General features: G+C 32.9%; 1 protein-coding gene across 1 annotated transcript; it reads left to right on the forward strand.

Annotated features, from left to right (window-relative positions):
* The first annotated feature begins 7,643 nt into the window (after positions 1 to 7,643).
* Positions 7,644 to 11,187, forward strand: LOC142631677 (glutamine synthetase nodule isozyme-like). Its single transcript, XM_075805906.1, has 12 exons — positions 7,644 to 7,796; positions 8,248 to 8,287; positions 8,413 to 8,516; positions 8,622 to 8,670; positions 8,787 to 8,893; positions 8,998 to 9,085; positions 9,613 to 9,741; positions 9,878 to 9,952; positions 10,068 to 10,121; positions 10,224 to 10,261; positions 10,353 to 10,512; positions 10,861 to 11,187. The coding sequence occupies exons 1-12, from the start codon at positions 7,723 to 7,725 to the stop codon at positions 11,011 to 11,013; spliced, it is 1,071 nt and encodes a 356-aa protein (XP_075662021.1). The 5' UTR covers positions 7,644 to 7,722; the 3' UTR covers positions 11,014 to 11,187.
* The last annotated feature ends 6,014 nt before the right edge of the window (positions 11,188 to 17,201 follow it).

The raw sequence follows: 17,201 nt of genomic DNA on the forward strand, positions 1-17,201 counted from the left end.
GCTTGATTTAAACCGTTCCCCTCAGTCAATCTAGTCACAACCAAACCAAAATCAATTAGTAAGCCTTTGAAACTTGAGATCAAGACTAGAAAATGTCTCAATTAAAACAATATTGACTTGAGGGTGTTTTGTGAAAAACTCCCTCTTTGATTCGTTATTTTCTAGTGAATCTTGTGTGTTTTCCTCCAAAATTCGTCCTCCTCTAAAAATCTACCATTTAGGCTTAATATAATTGAAAATGGGGGATCAGGGAGACTCTCAAATGATGTGGGATTTGTTCCAAACCAAGTTTTAATGCATAAAACTTTTCCTTTTTGGTTTCCAGAACCCTAGCTTGCGTATGCATGCCCATGTATGCATCTAGATGCATGAAGCATGCCCATGCAGAGCTTAAGCACGCATGCGCATACGCGTGTATGCATTTTCCGTGGTTTTTAATTTCCAAAAAAAAGTTTATTTAGTCCAAAAATAAGTTATATTTTTTTCCAAAAAAATTTCTCAAGTCAATTTCTATCCAATTGGGCCCTAAACCAACCTCGGGCTTTAGAATTCCAACATCATTAGAAAACAGGGGCCTGAGTCGTATGGGATACAAAATGTGGCTAATGACGCTTGATTTTGTACCCATAATTTAATCTTGGAAGATGGTTAGAATGACCATTCATATACTCAAAAAAATCGTAGTTGCATTACATGCATTAATTCACTCATTGCATATCATAAAAATGATATTGAGGGTTCGTTTGGATAGAATTGCTAAAAATTGAAAACTGAAAACACTGTAGCAAAATAATTTTTAAATGTGTGAATAGTGCCGTGGGATCCATTTTAATAAAAAAATTCTGAAAAGTGAAGTTTGTGGGTCCCGTGAACAGTACACAGGACCCACAGATGTGCTGAAAAGGGCAAAAAGTCAACCATATTCGGCTACTATTCATGAACAGTAGCATTTGTCCCCCCCTGACGCATGCAGCAGCAGAAGAAGAAGAAAAAAAAGCAAAAAGCACAAAACACTCAAAACGCAGCCATTATAATCTGTATCCAAACAGATACTGAGAATCTAATAGTCACGACGGTATGCCGGATTTCTAAATTGGACCATTGGATTGAAAGATAATAAATGATCAAGTTTTTATGGTCTGCATGCATTTTGTATGAGGGTGAAGCCAATCACGTGTGATTAATTGAAATTAATTTTAATTGGTTAATGATTAAAATTAATTGAATAAATTTTTGTGATTGGTTAAGTATTTTTCTTAAAGTGAGATCTATTGCACAGGTTAAGTATTTTTCTTATCCAAATCTCTCTTCTTCTTCTTTTTTAGGATTTTCCCATACGTTTTTTGCTTAATTTTTAAGCTGATTGGACTTACTTTTTAAGCAAACCTAGCTTATTTTCTAATCAACTAACACCTCTATAAATAGGGAAGGCCTCCCAACATTCAGGGTCCCCTTCTTTCGGCCCCCTTTCTTGGCCCCTTCTTCTGACCCTTTTTTTTTTTTTTTTTTTTACTTCTTTCTCTCCTTACGTTAAAGAAGTTCTAGAAGCCCTGCTTTAGGTATAGAAGCCCTACTTCAGGAATTTTTTTGTTAAGAGGCTTCAATTAAATCCTTAAAAAAATTGTTTCTCCTTGAAGAACTCTTTCCTTGAGGATTAAGTTCATGTAGGTATAACTCTAACTTTGTTTCCATAACATGCTTTCACATGTTATCTTTTGCTTTCAAACATTTTCACATGATTAATTGATGAACATGTCTAGATCTAGGGTTGAATCTTGCCTTACAATTTTAGATTTGCAATTTTTCTTTGTGTTTTTTTAAAAACTAAAATCAAATTAACAAGTTTTCTTCATTTTTTTTTATTAAGAGTCAAATCTGTAGTTTTTTCTCTTTGTTTCTTTTTCAATAAAAATTTGATCTACATTTTTCCCAAATAAAAATCTGCTCTATTTTTATTAATAAAATTTGATCTACATTTTTCCAAATAAAAATCTGCTCTATTTTTAATAAAAAATCTGATCTGCATTTTTCCCAAATAAAAGTCTGCTCTATTTTTAATAAAAAATCTGATCTGCATTTTTCCCAAATAAAAATCTGCTCTATTTTTATTAATAAAATCTGATCTACATTTTTCCAAATAAAAATCTGCTCCGTTTTTAATAAAAAATATGATCTGCATTTTTCCAAATAAAAATCTGCTCTGTTTCTAATAAAATCTGATCTGCATTTTTTCCAAATAAAAATCTGCCCTATTTTTAATAAAAATCTGATCTGCATTTCTCCAAATAAAAATCTGGTTTGTTTTTAATAAAAAAAAATCTGATCTGCATTTTTTCAAAATAAAAATCTGGACCGTTTTAAATAAAAAATCTGATTTACATTTTTTAAAATAAAAATCTGACTGTTTTTTTTTTAATCAAAATCAAATCGGCATCTTTCTATAAAAAATTTGTGTTTTCAAAATAAAAATCTGTTTTTTCCCACATTAAAAAATCCCAATCAGATTTGAATTTTTATTTAAAACCCATTCTTTTTCTTTTATGGAAACTCAAAATTAAATTTTTCATTAACTATTCTTATCAAATTTTTTCATACAAAATAAAATGGTAGATCTAAGGTTCTTGAGTAAAAGTTTAACCCTAGATCTAGGATTTGACATAGCATCTGTTGTATAGCATTTCATACTTTGAATATAAGTATTTATAATGGTCATTTACAGTCTAGAAGACTTGATTTTGTCTGGGCAGAATGGGTGTCTAACACATTCCCATTTCGTAATCTAGTCTCCCAACTTAGGTTTTTGGATAATAGACTAGTTTTGGTAGATTGTAACTAGGATCAAAGCTTTGTAATTTTTACGTAGATTGCATTAGGACCAAAGCCTTGTAAAGTTATTCTACGAAGTTGTAATAGTATAATCAATTAATGAATTTGAGGATTTTTGGACATGTGAGCTGTATTTTATTTTTTTAAATTTTTTTATAAAAAATAAGTGGCGACTCCACATAATTACCTAAAAAAGATGTGCTTTAAGCACCCAAATCTCTTTTTGGAGAGTATGCCCAAGTTCTAGTCTCTAACAGCGGCGTCTACAGTCCTAGAATTGGACTTGTAAGATTTATTTTGTAGTTTTTTTTTTTAAATGTTTAACAGGTGATCTTAGCTATAATTTATGATTAACAGGTGATCTTAGCTAGATTTGGACTTGTGGGATTTATGTTTATCCATAGTTTTGAAACCCGAATCGGACCATACGGTCCGACCGGGTTAATCAGGAACCGTTCATCAAAATGGTTCTTTTAGCTCCCAAAATCAGCACATGTAGAAAAAGTAGTGAACCCTATGAACCGCGGTTGAACCTCCCGGTTTTGAAAACCATGGACGGTTCTTAGAGGTTCAACCAAATCATTCTTTTTTTTTGGGTACTTATTGCCATTGTTGAAGCTTCTCAACCACGGTGAGATGCTGTCAGATCTTGAGCTTGCATCTCCATTTCTTCTTCTTCTTCTTCTCTCTCTCTCTCTCTCTCTCTCTCTCTCTCTCTCTTTGCGTTTTTGCTGTTTCTGCATTTTTGCTCTTCTAGAGTCTACTATTCTTTGCAAATGAGATGATGAAGATGAGCTTCTAGTTTTTTCTCTCACGATCTCTTGCTAGACAATAAATGCTTGGCTATCAAAGTGTAAAGTGCCAACACTTACTTCTTTTACTTGTAACAAATGCTTGGCTGCCAACCATTTACTTGTGTGTTTCTAAAAAAAAAGATACTCAGTGTTGTTGAGTTGTCCCACATCGGTAAGGTGTGATATTGAGAAGGGGTTTATCATTTGCTCCGCGACACTAACTGCCGCATGCAGTTTTGGTGTTGGTGTGTAAGTGTATTCCCTTATCTCATCCACTTTTCCTATATGTGTGTGTGTGTGTGTGTGTGTGTGTGTGTTTCTAAAAAAAAAACTAATATTTTAATGGGCAAGTCTGCCAATCTTCCAGATTTTACAATTTTGTTTTTAAATTTCATAAGTAGTTGACCATTTAAATAGACTTGGGCTGTTGGGGAAAACTTATGATTAATTTAAATATAGGCTTGCACAAAAATGTTAAGGATATATATATATATTCCCTCTCTTCACTAAATTAAAAAAATTTCCATTATGTTATCAACTCCCTTGATTAAAAAATTTGATATCTAATTTATTTTTTCTTATAATTTAATATTTCGTATTTTTCTTATAAAGGTTATGATATAAAAAATACATTTGAAGATAAATTTTAATATTTATTTTAGCTATTTTAGTCATTTTTTCTCCTTTTACTAATTTAATATATTTATTTATCTTTTTAAAAATAATTAAATTAATTATGACATCATCGTTGTTCGACCTCGGTTCAACCTCGGTCTGACTTTCAAAACCTTGAACCTTTCCCTTTAACGGTTCATTGAACGATCCCGGTTTGAAAACCATGTGTTTAACATGTGATTTTTGTTGTAGGCTTTTTTTTTTTTTTTTTTTTTTTTTTTTTTTTTCGCTTATTTATGTTTGATTTGGTATTTGGGCCACAGTATAGGGCTTAAAGGTTCAAGAAAACATAATTTTTTTATTGGGCCTCGAATTGGGTCCTGAAGTGGCATGGTTGGGCGAAGCCTGCGGTACAAGTTTAGGCATAAAGAAACCCACCCCAAACTCGACCCGTTGTCATTCCTAGTAAGGGCCTCTAGATCGGCACTTAGGGTTCATAAATAAAGTGTCGATGGATCTTGTGGGGTCCACTTTCTCACATAGAACATTTCGAATGTTTATAAGAGTAAGACTAGGTCATGGCTGCAATGTAAAACCATGACTCCTAGCATATTTATAACTAAAATGAGCAAAGCTTCCTTAATTATTGTGTAATTATTTATGATCACCTTGTGTGATACACATGTGCTAAAATGCAATTCCATAAATTACCTAATGTAATTATTTATAATCACCTTGTGTGATACAAACTGGGACTGCCAAACAATTGGTTGCCCTAACCCTCATAAACTGTCTTTGCTTAAGAAGTGTAATACAATTGAGATGTCTAAGAGATATTTGGTATCATTTTCAATAAGAAGAAGTTCAAGGATGAAGTTCTCTGTGACATATTCAAAATGGATGCATGCCATCTCGTTTTGGGCATACCATTGTAGTTTGACACCGATGGAAGGAGGAACACACTTGCAACCTTACAAAAGAAGGGCAAAAATTCACCTAAATCTTATGAAGCGAAAAGCTAAGTACCTTAATCCTTCTTTCTTTGTTACTAAGACTTTTGTTGAAGAAAGCATGGGATTAGGAAGCATTTCTATATTGTTATATGCCTTAGAACTTGAAGCTCTAGTTGTACTAGTAGAAGTAGAAAGGCTCATGCAACAATTTAATGATGTAATTTCTACTAAGTTGCCTAATAAGCTACCTCTAGTGAGGGACATCTAGCATTTGTATAGACCTTGTTCTAGGGTCCTCATTTCCAAATAGATGACACCATTAGAACATTAGTATCAGGTGTGCCAAATGCCAAATGTTTGGCATTTGGCACACCAAACACTAAAGAAAATATCACATGAGGTGTTTTAAATGTCAAATAATTTGGCATGGGCAAATAGTACCATTCCAAATTTGGAATGGTACGGTCATAAATGTTATAGTTAAAATTTTTTAATTTTTTTTCTCTCCTCTCTCTTCCTTTCTTTCTTCTTTCTTTTTCCTTCTCTAGACCGGTCTCTCTCTTCTCTATCACTCTCTCTTTTCTCTTTTCTCTCTCTCTCTCTCTCTCTCTCTCTCTCGCTCTCTCTCTCTCTCTCTCTCCTTTCTAGAGGATCTAAATACATTTGTCTCTCTCTTGTACTACTCTCACTCACTCTTAGCCTCACCATGCTGGCCACGGCGGCCTCAAATCACCAAGTCAGCGGCCTTGCTTCACCCACATCGTCAAGCCATGCTGCTGGATGTTTCCTTGTTTTGTGAGTTAGGGGCTTTTTTGGATTTGTTTGTGTTTTTGGAATGGGTTTTAAGAAGTGAATGTGGTGAGTTGTTGTTTTTTTGAGTTTTTTTTTTGGCGGTTATGTTTTGATTTTAATTGGGGTGTGGTGGCTGGTTTTGGTGGTCTTAGTGGTTGATAGTGGGTTTGGATTGATAGGTTCCAATTTGGAGGTTGGTTTGGATTTGTGGGTTTGGAGTTGCTGTGTGGGTTTTTGCATTTGGGTTTTTTTTTTTGGGTGTATTTTTGCAAAAATCTGGTGGTTAGGGGTGGTGGATGGGTTTTCAGAGAGTAAAGAGAAGAGAGATGGTGGCTGGGTTGTGGTTTAGAGTACAGAGAAGAGAGGCGTTTTAGAGAAATTAATAAATAAATTTTTTATTAGTTTATATTATTTTAATGTGTTGTAACGTTAAAAAAGAATATTTGATATAGAGTGTATTGTAAAATGGTGTGATAAAATCGATAAAGTAGGTTTTTGTGTGTTAAAATGACATTAGGGATAGCATAACTGATGCTAGTACTCTTAGGAAAAGAAGAGTTATAGAAGTAGGTACAAGACTTACTAAATTATATTAGAGAGCAAGTCAATTAGCCCTTGTTTAGTACTTGATCTACTCAAATTAAAGAAAATTGAAAAATAATATACACATCCATTGTTTGCATAATCCAAAATTAATATTATGTTTGGAAGTTTGGAGATACAAAAGAGTAGAGGGAAGGGGAAAGTAAATTAAGGGAAGGGAGGAGAAGGGGGGGGGGGGAATATTTACCTTCGTTGTTTGGATGTTTTAAAAATTAAAATGGGTATAAGGGAAAATGATAAGACATCATATTTGGCTAAAAACATAATAATAATATAAAGAATTATATAAATTGACAATTATATCTTCTTCTTCTTTTTTGTTCAATTTTAAAGAAATAGATATAAATTCACATCATAAGAACAAAATATAGTTTAAATTTTTAAATAAATGTGGAACCCCTCCCCAGGGTCTTCTAAATTCGTCTAATATGGGGAATTAAAAATGACGAGTTTGGACTTGGAAGGATATCTTATCCCTTAATAAAAGATGTTATTCGTACATGATGTATGAGCATATTTTCACATGTATTTCTAAGAATTCATGTTTAAATAGTTTACTTCAGGTTTATTTGGAAATAGCTTATTTATCTAAAACTGAAAACTTTTTGCAAGAAGTATTGTAAATAAAGGTAAAACTTAAGCTAAATTAGTACAGTTAAACCTATAAGTAGTTCCAAAAAGTGTAGTGAAATTCATGAATAATAACAAAAATAAGCTAAGTAAAATTCTAATGCCAATCGCACACTTCATTTAAATAAAAAAATAAATAAAATTAATGAGATAAACCCTAGAACTAAGTTTTATTGGGCTACTCACATGGGCCCTATTGGCCCCAAGCTGAAGGCCCACCAATGACAACACAGCTCATTTACAGTTCAAAGTTAGCTTAAAAAGGTATGTGACCATTCAACCACGTTATCACCGTACGTGTGTAACCCTTACGTTACAAATATAGGATCTGTAACACTAATATTGGACCACGTAACTCTTTGGAATATTCACCTCAGGTTTTTTACTCCGATATTCACGTCTCTACATTGCACTCTCACACTTGTATAAATACATTACTAGCTAGTCTTTTATCATTAGAATCTGTAGATCCGTTCCTATCGTTCTCAGTCTCCTCTTCTTAGGTCGAAATGTCTCTTCTTTCAGATCTTATTAATCTCAACCTCACTGACACCACTAAGAAGGTGATCGCAGAGTACATATGGTGAGCTTTCTCAATTCTTAATGTCTCTTTCTGTATCTTCTTTGTTTTTTTTCGCCTTTAAAATAGATTATATTTCCATGTTCACTCGGTGAAAAGAAAAGCCCTTTTAGCAGTGCAATTTTCTTTTCAATATATATATATATATATATGTATGTATATGTATTTAGGTCAAATCAAGACTTAAAATCTTGTAACTCAACCAACATCTCTTGTAGTCAAGTTCAAAGCTTCCTACTACATTTATCGAATTATCAAAAGATAAAAACTTTAATATATATTAATCTTTATGTTACTAGGAATTAATATCTCTCTTTCTGCAAAATCATTGTAGCTCTTTATTTTAGGTTATTATTAGCATTTTTTTAGAGAGTTTCATCTTATAACATTTGCTCTTGATAATATATTTTTTAGTTAAGTTTATTATGTTATCTTTGCATTAATGAATGAACAGGATTGGTGGATCTGGCATGGACATTAGAAGCAAAGGCAGGGTAACTATTTTTATTTTTATTTTTTTCATTTTTAATTATTCTCTATAATATTTATTAAATTTTTTGAGAAAAATTTATTTGTTATGGTTAACGTTAAACTCGTTGTTTCAATTTCCTATAAACAGACTCTTCCTGAACCAGTTACTGATCCTGCAAAGCTTCCAAAGTGGAACTATGATGGTTCCAGCACAGGCCAGGCTTCTGGGGAAGACAGTGAAGTCATCTTATAGTATATTCTGCCACTTTCTCTCTTCTTTATTTTTTCTTCATTCTTTTATTTTTATTTTTTAATATATAAGTGGATTTACTTTTTGTTGGTGTCTTTAAAATATAGTCCCCAAGCGATTTTCAGGGACCCATTTAGGGGGGGCAATAACATTCTTGTAAGTCCCTTTCACTTATTTAATGGTCTTATTTTGTTTTATTAATCAAGCAGTCCATTTTGTGGTATGTTTAAAATTTAAGTTATATAGTTATTTATCTAAATTTAAATCCATAGGTTATGTGTGATGCCTACACTCCAGCTGGAGAGCCTCTTCCAACAAATGCGAGGTACAAAGCTGAAAAAATTTTCAGCCATCCTGATGTTATTGCTGAGGAACCTTGGTACGTTCTAATTTATAGTTTCCGAGTGTTTCATTCTTGTCCAACTTTTCTCCCTTTGTCTTGGGGTACTATTTTGTTTTGACATGTTTAATGTAAACAAACAGGTACGGTATAGAGCAGGAGTACACCTTGTTGCGACAAGAAGTGAAGTGGCCTATTGGGTGGCCTCTCGGTGGTTATCCTGGACCACAGGTTACAAATCTTTCTCCTCTCAAATTTGTAGTTTGAACTTTATTAAAAAAAAATTGAGCACACAAGTTATTTTACACGCAAAAAAACAATTGAAATTGTGACTTCAATTTGTGCGTAATTTTGCACAATTTTAGACACAATTTCCAACTTGAAAAATGTAACTTCAACTTGTGCACCATAAACACTGCTCATTAATTAAACATATGTATTTATGTTAGTTTCCAATGTTCGGATTTCCCTCCTGCCAAATTTCAATTTAAATCATAAATACTGGTCTCATTTTGCTTATTCTAGGCACTTCTATATATAATATATATACGCACACGCACACGCACACACATATATATATATACACACACATACATGAACTCGTTTGATAAAAGAAAGGCATGGTGTTGGTACTATATTCCATCAGAATTTAGAGTGATCCTGGTTGTAATTTACTAACTTAAGCTCCTCTTTTTTATTCGAATAAGTTTCCATGCTGTTTATACATGGCATAACTGGAAGTGTATATTTGATTAAAGGGACCATACTACTGTGGAACTGGTGCTGACAAAGCCTTTGGCCGTGATATTGTAAATTCTCATTACAAAGCCTGTCTTCATGCTGGCATTGACATAAGTGGCATCAATGGAGAAGTGATGCCTGGCCAGGTAAAACAATTTTCTTGTTTTAGTTTTTATCAGATTCTGTTGTTTTAATCGTCTCCAAAATCTTATTGGCTTTGAATGTATATGTTAAGTTAGTTGATTACTTTTCCAAACCTTAATGTCTTAATCTGTTTTGTAGTGGGAGTTCCAAGTTGGCCCTGTTGGTGGTATCTCTGCTGGAGACCAGCTTTGGGTTGCTCGTTACATTCTAGAGGTAATTAAATCTAGTTTTCCTCATATATTAGATGCTTAATTGTGATAATCATAATTTTTTACTTGAACTAAACTTAGAGGAAATGTTCCTTAATGAAATTTTCTTTGAAATACAGAGAATTACAGAGATAGCTGGAGTGACGCTTTCCTTTGATCCTAAACCTATTGAGGTTAGATTGTCATCTAGTCTCATATTTTGAGGAGCGCACACATGGTTAGGCATTCTTATAATTTTAATGTGGACTAACTTTGTTGAGACACTGTGTCACCAGGGAGACTGGAATGGGGCTGGTGCTCACACTAACTATAGGTATTATATGTGATTTCTTAGTAAGAACTTTAATTAACTTGTGCATGTGATTTTAATACCTTTACTTCTTGGCTCAATATGGTAAATTCAGTACTAAGTCCATGAGAAGTGATGGGGGGTATGAAGTGATCAAACAAGCCATTGAAAAGCTCAAGTTGAGGCACAAGGAACACATTGCAGCTTACGGGGAAGGCAATGATCGCCGTCTTACTGGAAAGCATGAAACAGCAGACATCAACAACTTCTCATGGGTAAAATTCCTCTTACTTTGAAAATGCTGCTGTGATGAATTATGCTGAATTGGGTATCAGTGAAAGAAATAAGAGGGGACAAGATGAATGGGATTTTAAGAGTAAAAGTCTATTGACAAATGTGGTAGTATGTTAGTCGTAGCTGAAAAAGTGATGTCAGTGGTTTTCCAAATGAAAACTATTACAAGTTTGCAAGTCTAGCTCTTTTCAAAAGTGTTGTCAAATGTCTTTTGTATATAGCGTTGCTTGGATTTTATTAGCATAGAATCACACTATTATTGACTTTGAAAATACTGCTATCAATTTTAACACAAACTATCAATCCCTTACCGTTTGGTTAATCAACAGGGAGTCGCAAACCGTGGAGCCTCAGTTAGAGTTGGCAGAGAGACAGAGAAAGCTGCCAAAGGTTATTTTGAGGACAGGAGGCCTGCCTCTAACATGGATCCATATGTGGTCACCTCCATGATTGCAGAGACCACCATCCTCTGGAAACCATAAGAAGATTTATTCAACCTGTCCTGTCTGATTGATCTTTCTGTGATGGTTGATTTCTTCCATTGCTATCTTATGTAGAGGCTTGTTCCTCGTCAATCAGCATCTTACTTTAATAGTTTTATCTTAGTGTTTGCCCATTTAATTTTGAAATAAATGATAAAATTATTATTTGAACTAGTTGGTTTCTTAACCAGGTGATTGAGAGTTTCTTTTACGTTGTTCTCTTCTTCTTATGTAAATGACTGGAAACTTTAATATGATGTGCAGTGCCGGCTGAATGTTAAATGCAATTGGTCCAAGCCCAAGCAAAAAAAGCCCCTAAATTTTAACTGGTTAATTATTTCCAATAAATAAAATAATATTTTTTATCAAATAAAAAAAAAATTTATGTCCACGATGTTTTTCACAATACTTCTACATTAAATCCTAAGTAGCAGGTTGCTATAGTCTGTTATTGATGGCCAAAAAAAAAATATATATATATATATATATATAGTGGTGGGTTCAAATTGAAACAAGAAGCAACTCAGCACCTAGCAATTGTTGTAAAAAATATTATGAATATTGCACTTAAAAAAAAAAACATAGAGCAATATACAAAAAAATTCATAATATTTTTCACAATAGTTGAGTTAGCAAACTTTTACTAGTTCTTATCTAGGTCTACCATTAATATCACTATTTTACTTATCATTATCAATTTGCCACATCAATAAGTATTAAAAGTTTTGTTAAATTTTTTGTCTATAAACTTTCTAAAAGAAGAAAAAAAAAATTCTCCATAGTTCATGTTAATTAATAGTTGCTTTCTACTTATGCCCCTAAATACATCAAGCCACACCTGATGATGTGGTATCCTACTTGATGCATGTATCCCCGCTTTAATTCATTACTGGAGTATTCTACCTCAAATCCTCATTCTCTATCATTGTATAGGGCAAGTATTAGCCCTTATCGATATTTAGTATTACTTGTTATGCAAATAAGATTCAGAATTAGACCAATGGATGGAAAGGAACTCCATTGAAAGAAACTTAAGATAGTTACGGAAGAAATCAAATATTGCATCAAATTATCTATTCAAAACTCTGTTTTACTAAAATATTTTTTTTATTTAATTGTTGACTCTTTTTTTACTCTCAACAACCACCATTCATTTTTTTCCTTTCATCCTTAAATATGTAAATAAAGATTAAAAAACTAAAAAATTAAATGTAAAATGAATAGTGCCAGTATAAATTTATGGTTACTTATTAAAAAAAAAACTACACAAACTTACGCATTTAACTTGACTGATGTGAGTTATTTTGGGACTTAAAATATGTAAAATTAAACCATTTCTCTATTTTGCATTATCTGATATAAATGTTCTACAAGCTTTATTTTATTTTTATTTATATTGATACTTTTTTTTTTTTTTTGAGAATCTTATTTATATTGATACTTGAATTGCTTCCGTATTGTTAAAGTCTACTGCCACTAAAAAAAAATAAGAGACCACATCCTTTACTTTGTTATTTTTCACAGCTATTTTATGTAGCAAACTATAAATATTAAACTTATTATTTACTTAATTTCACATGAATCTTCTTTTTTTTTTTTCCATCGTTTATAACCTGAAGCATTAGAGTTGTGACATAATAGAGTGTAGTCTGAAATTTTTTTCTAAAAATAATGCCACTAGAGCGATGTAATGGTGCACATTGAGCAAAGCGCAATCCATGTGATTTGCGCAGAAGGTGAATCACGGGCTGAGCCCCAGTCAAAAATATGTGGCGTCCAAAGCACTTATTAAGTCAGAAAATCCCGCAAATGGTCTGTATCACGTATCTCCATCATACAAGGTTATCTCATGGGTTCGAGGAAATATCTAATGCATAAGGGGACAAATGTCAAAACCTTCCTGTTTTCTAATTCAACAATTTCTGTGCCGCCAACCCACCGAAGATAGCACATACAGAGATAGGTTGTAGCTGTCATCATCTCCTCTGTTGATGATATCAAGATACGGATCTGTGTCACCCCAACCATGTTTTGCCAACTTTGTTACTCCAACACTTGATTGGTATTTTTACTTTCTTTTTTTTTTTTTTTTTACACATAGGAAAATTTTATTTATTCAAACAAGAGAGCACATAATTTGTTACATAGCAATTTTTAATAGTGCCTATTTGACAAACATCCCTGAAATACTTTTCATATACAAAACTCAAGCAATACTCATATATAAAAATTTTATCCATTTGCTAGCTTCCTCTTTTAGCTAGTCCATTAGCCACTCCATCACCAGGGACGGAGGGAGGCTTGAATTAGGGGGAAATGGCACCCAGGATTATTTTTTATAAAAAATTAGGGGGTGTTTGATTAACTTGTTTTCATCACTCAATTCTCACTTTTCATAACTCAATTACTAAATTTGTGGGTCCTACCTCAAGACAACTTGTTTGGTTTAGTTTTTATTCTCAATTCTCATCACTCATTTCCCAAAAATCTGATGTAGGGTGATAAAAATTGAAATCACATTTGAGATGCTTTCAAGTGATGAAAACCGATTTCAATGGCAAATTTGTATTAAAAAAAAGTGTTGGAATGCACATTTATGACTAGTCTTTATCAAGTTAGATTTTACTTTATTATGGGTCAGTTTGTTACCGTCGTTTAAATAACAGTTTTCCTCTCCGCCTTTCTCATCCCTAAATATTTTTACTTCTGCTTTCTTCTTTTCCTTTCTCATCCCAAATTAAAGATCCGTTTCTCGGTGGGTTTATGTGTTGTTTATGGTGGTGTTGGCTTTGTGGGTTGAGATCAGTGTGGTTATGGGTTGTATATGGTGGCGTACTCCTCAGTGGTTGTTGGGGTTTTGTGGCGTTAGTTGTTGGTTTCATGAGTTAAGGGTGGTGAATTAGTGTAGTAGCTGGGTTGAATGGTGGTGGTAGGAGGCCAGCATTGGGTCGATTGGAGAGAGAGCTAGATAATTATGAAGAGAAAAATGAGTGAGAGTTTTAGAGGAAAGTGAAGAAGCAAGAGAGAAAAATGAAAGGAAAAGGAGAGATAAAAAATACGTGGGGAAGAAGAATACTGTTCTAACGAGAACAGTGTGTGGGCTCCACTCGGCCAAAAAAAATTTGACTTTAAAAGGTAAGATATCACCTGAAAACTTAAACCAAACAAAAGTTGAACTAAGTTAAGGGAAAAGTAGATTATGAGATATGAGTTTGAGGATTGAGTAATAAGAAATGAGAAATGAGAGTTGAGTTTTGAGTTTTGAGTTTTGAGTTATTTTCAAACTAAACAGCCCTTTAATATATACATAGGCACCTTCCTGTTTTCTAATTCAACAATTTTTGTGCCGCCAACCCACCGAAGATAGCACATACAGAAATAGGTTACAACTTTCATCATCTCCTCTGTTAATGATATCAAGATATAGATATGTGTCACCCCAACCATGTTTCGCTAAATTTGTTACTCCAATAAATGCTTCAGCCTTCTTTTATTTACATAGGGAAGTTTTATTTATTCAAATAGACAGATTAGGAGAGCACATAGTTTATTACATAGCACTTTTTAGTAGTGCCATTTGACAAACATCTTTGAGATACTTTTCATACATAAAACTTGGGCAATACTCATATACAAAAATTCTATCCATTTGTAAGCTTCCCCTTTTAGCTAGTCCATTAGCCACTCCATTAGTAAGGACGGAGGGAGACTTGGAGTAGGGGGCTAATGGCCCCACTGAATTATTTTTTAATAAAAAATTAATATATACATAGACAGTAATATAAGTAATTTTGTTCTATAAAATCACACTTTGCCCCCCTTAACATTATCATTGATTCTTTTAAGAGTACTGCTCTAGCCACAAACTTTTCTATAACATTTTTACAAACTGTTGACGTAGTACAATTTTATTGATTTGCATTTAAGCCCATCACTTACATCACATTAATACTTACTAATAACAACTCAACACATTAATATTTCATAAAAAAAAGTTTGTGATTCTAGCATTTTCCTCCTTTTAAAGGCCAAATCTAAAATCTAAAGCAAAATAAACAAGCCCAAAAAAATTATTCAACAACAAAAATTACGAATAGTAAAGCTAAAAACAATTAAATTCAATGAGCCAATTTTATCCAAAAAACAAACAACCTAACCCTTTAAAAAATTTTAAACAAAATAATTTTTTCCATACCTAGATGCACACATAAAAAACACAAAAAATAAAAATAAAATAAAAAAAACCATTAGCTGTTAAGCAATCATGTTGGAAGCTAGAGCCACTGCACGCAATCAACAACAAAACTAACCCCCTAACTTCAAATCCTAGCTCTGTCCCTATCCATTAGCCTCCCAGTATATGTGAGCAAGAATGACGATCCACTCGCGAGTGATAAGGGACCTACAATCATTAATGAAAACATAAAGTTATGGCACGTAAGCACCATCATGTGTTAGCCATTGCATAACTCGGGTAGAATCTATTTGTAAATTAATATGTTTAAACCCTAAATTCTAAGCCAGATTTAAACCAAAATGAACAACTTCTAATTCTTCAATGTTATTGGTAGTCAGGGGCAGAGCGGCGGGTCAAAAGGGGGCAATTGTCCCCCGACCCTATCCAAAATTTCCCTTTTTATGTGTGTAGCAGTAAAAGGTGGAGATTTAATTGAAACTGTGATAAATAGTGTGTGAGTAATTGAGCTGCATTGAAAACCCCTTCAATTACTCGTTTCAAAATAAAAAGTGGTGGAGCCACAGTAAGTAACCACATACATCCTTTTTTTGTGTATATATCTCTATATTTTTTAAAAGTCAAACTCAAACTCAAATGATATATCATATATCTTCATATCTTTTTTAACTTTATCAATATTTTCTATAGTTCAAAATTTATAAAAAGAAAAAGAAGGATAAAAAAAAAAACTTAAATAAAGAAGAAAAACTTTTTTTTTTTTTTCAGATACAAGATAGAAATTCTACTTTAGCCTAATCTAAGCGTATACGTTTGTGAAAATCCCTCCTAAAGACTTGAACTCTGGTCCTTACTCCCAACACCCCACAAGCACTTATACTTGTGGAGTGACTACCGCACTAAGGGTGCGCGATAACAGAAAAAATCTTAATTGAAGAGATGAAAATACCACCCAAAAAAAAGTTTCCTTTCAAATTTATTAAGCAATAAAATTTGGAAACAATTACATGAAAAATTCCATAATTTTATATTATTTTAAAATTAAACTCTAAAAATGTAGTTGCACAAATAGCTATTATGTGGTTTAAAATTGTTATAATCTAATCATATTAAGTTTAACAAAAAATACATTTTAGGTTTATTGATTTATTAAAAATCATTATATGATCCTATTAAAAAAATCATTATATGAGAATTATAAATGGAATTTTAACCATGTAAAAAATTACAATACAACTTGGCTATATGTTTTTGAAAAAACTAATAAAATATACACAATATAATGATATGCAATGGTTTTAGGGGATCTTTCAATATTGAATGTGTGAGAGACCAAGAAATTGTCTCTCTAAAAAAGAGAGATTTTTGAAGTGTTTTTTAGGGTCTCACACAGTGGCGACTTCACTGGGGATGTTGAGGGCTAAGTTTCATATTAGACTTAAGTGACCAAATATGTACCATTCTTTTGCATGGTCTTGCATGATATAGTTGTTGTTTGTTTATTTATGTTTGATGGGATGTTGTATGATATTTTGTTGTATGTATTGTTTGTTAAAATCTTTTGCTAACTGTCATTATGTGTGCCATCCAAACAATATGTATGCACCCCTTTTCAACAATTTTGTGGCGGTAGTAACCATGGATCACTGGTCTTCATTAAATTCAGGTACCTAGTGGTGAACTCACCAACTCATAGCCTAAAGTCACTAGATCATTTCCTGATAACTGTAAAGGACAAACCATGCCATTTGGACCAACGCAATGTTCATTACATTACAAATTGGGAGGTGTAACGTCCAAGCTATGGGAAACAATGAAACAACAAACCCACCCTACAATGTAATGACTTAGAACCTATACCTAGGTCGGTCCCAATTAAAATTGCATTGCATGTTGTGTGTGTATGTTTTGGTTGATTGATGGATGTGGATGGGGTCTTAGCTTTGATTAACCCGACCAAGCTTTTCATTAGGGGAGAATTTGGTCAAGATCA

Source organism: Castanea sativa, chromosome 4, assembly GCF_040712315.1.
Source record: "Castanea sativa cultivar Marrone di Chiusa Pesio chromosome 4, ASM4071231v1".
NCBI lineage: Eukaryota > Viridiplantae > Streptophyta > Magnoliopsida > Fagales > Fagaceae > Castanea > Castanea sativa.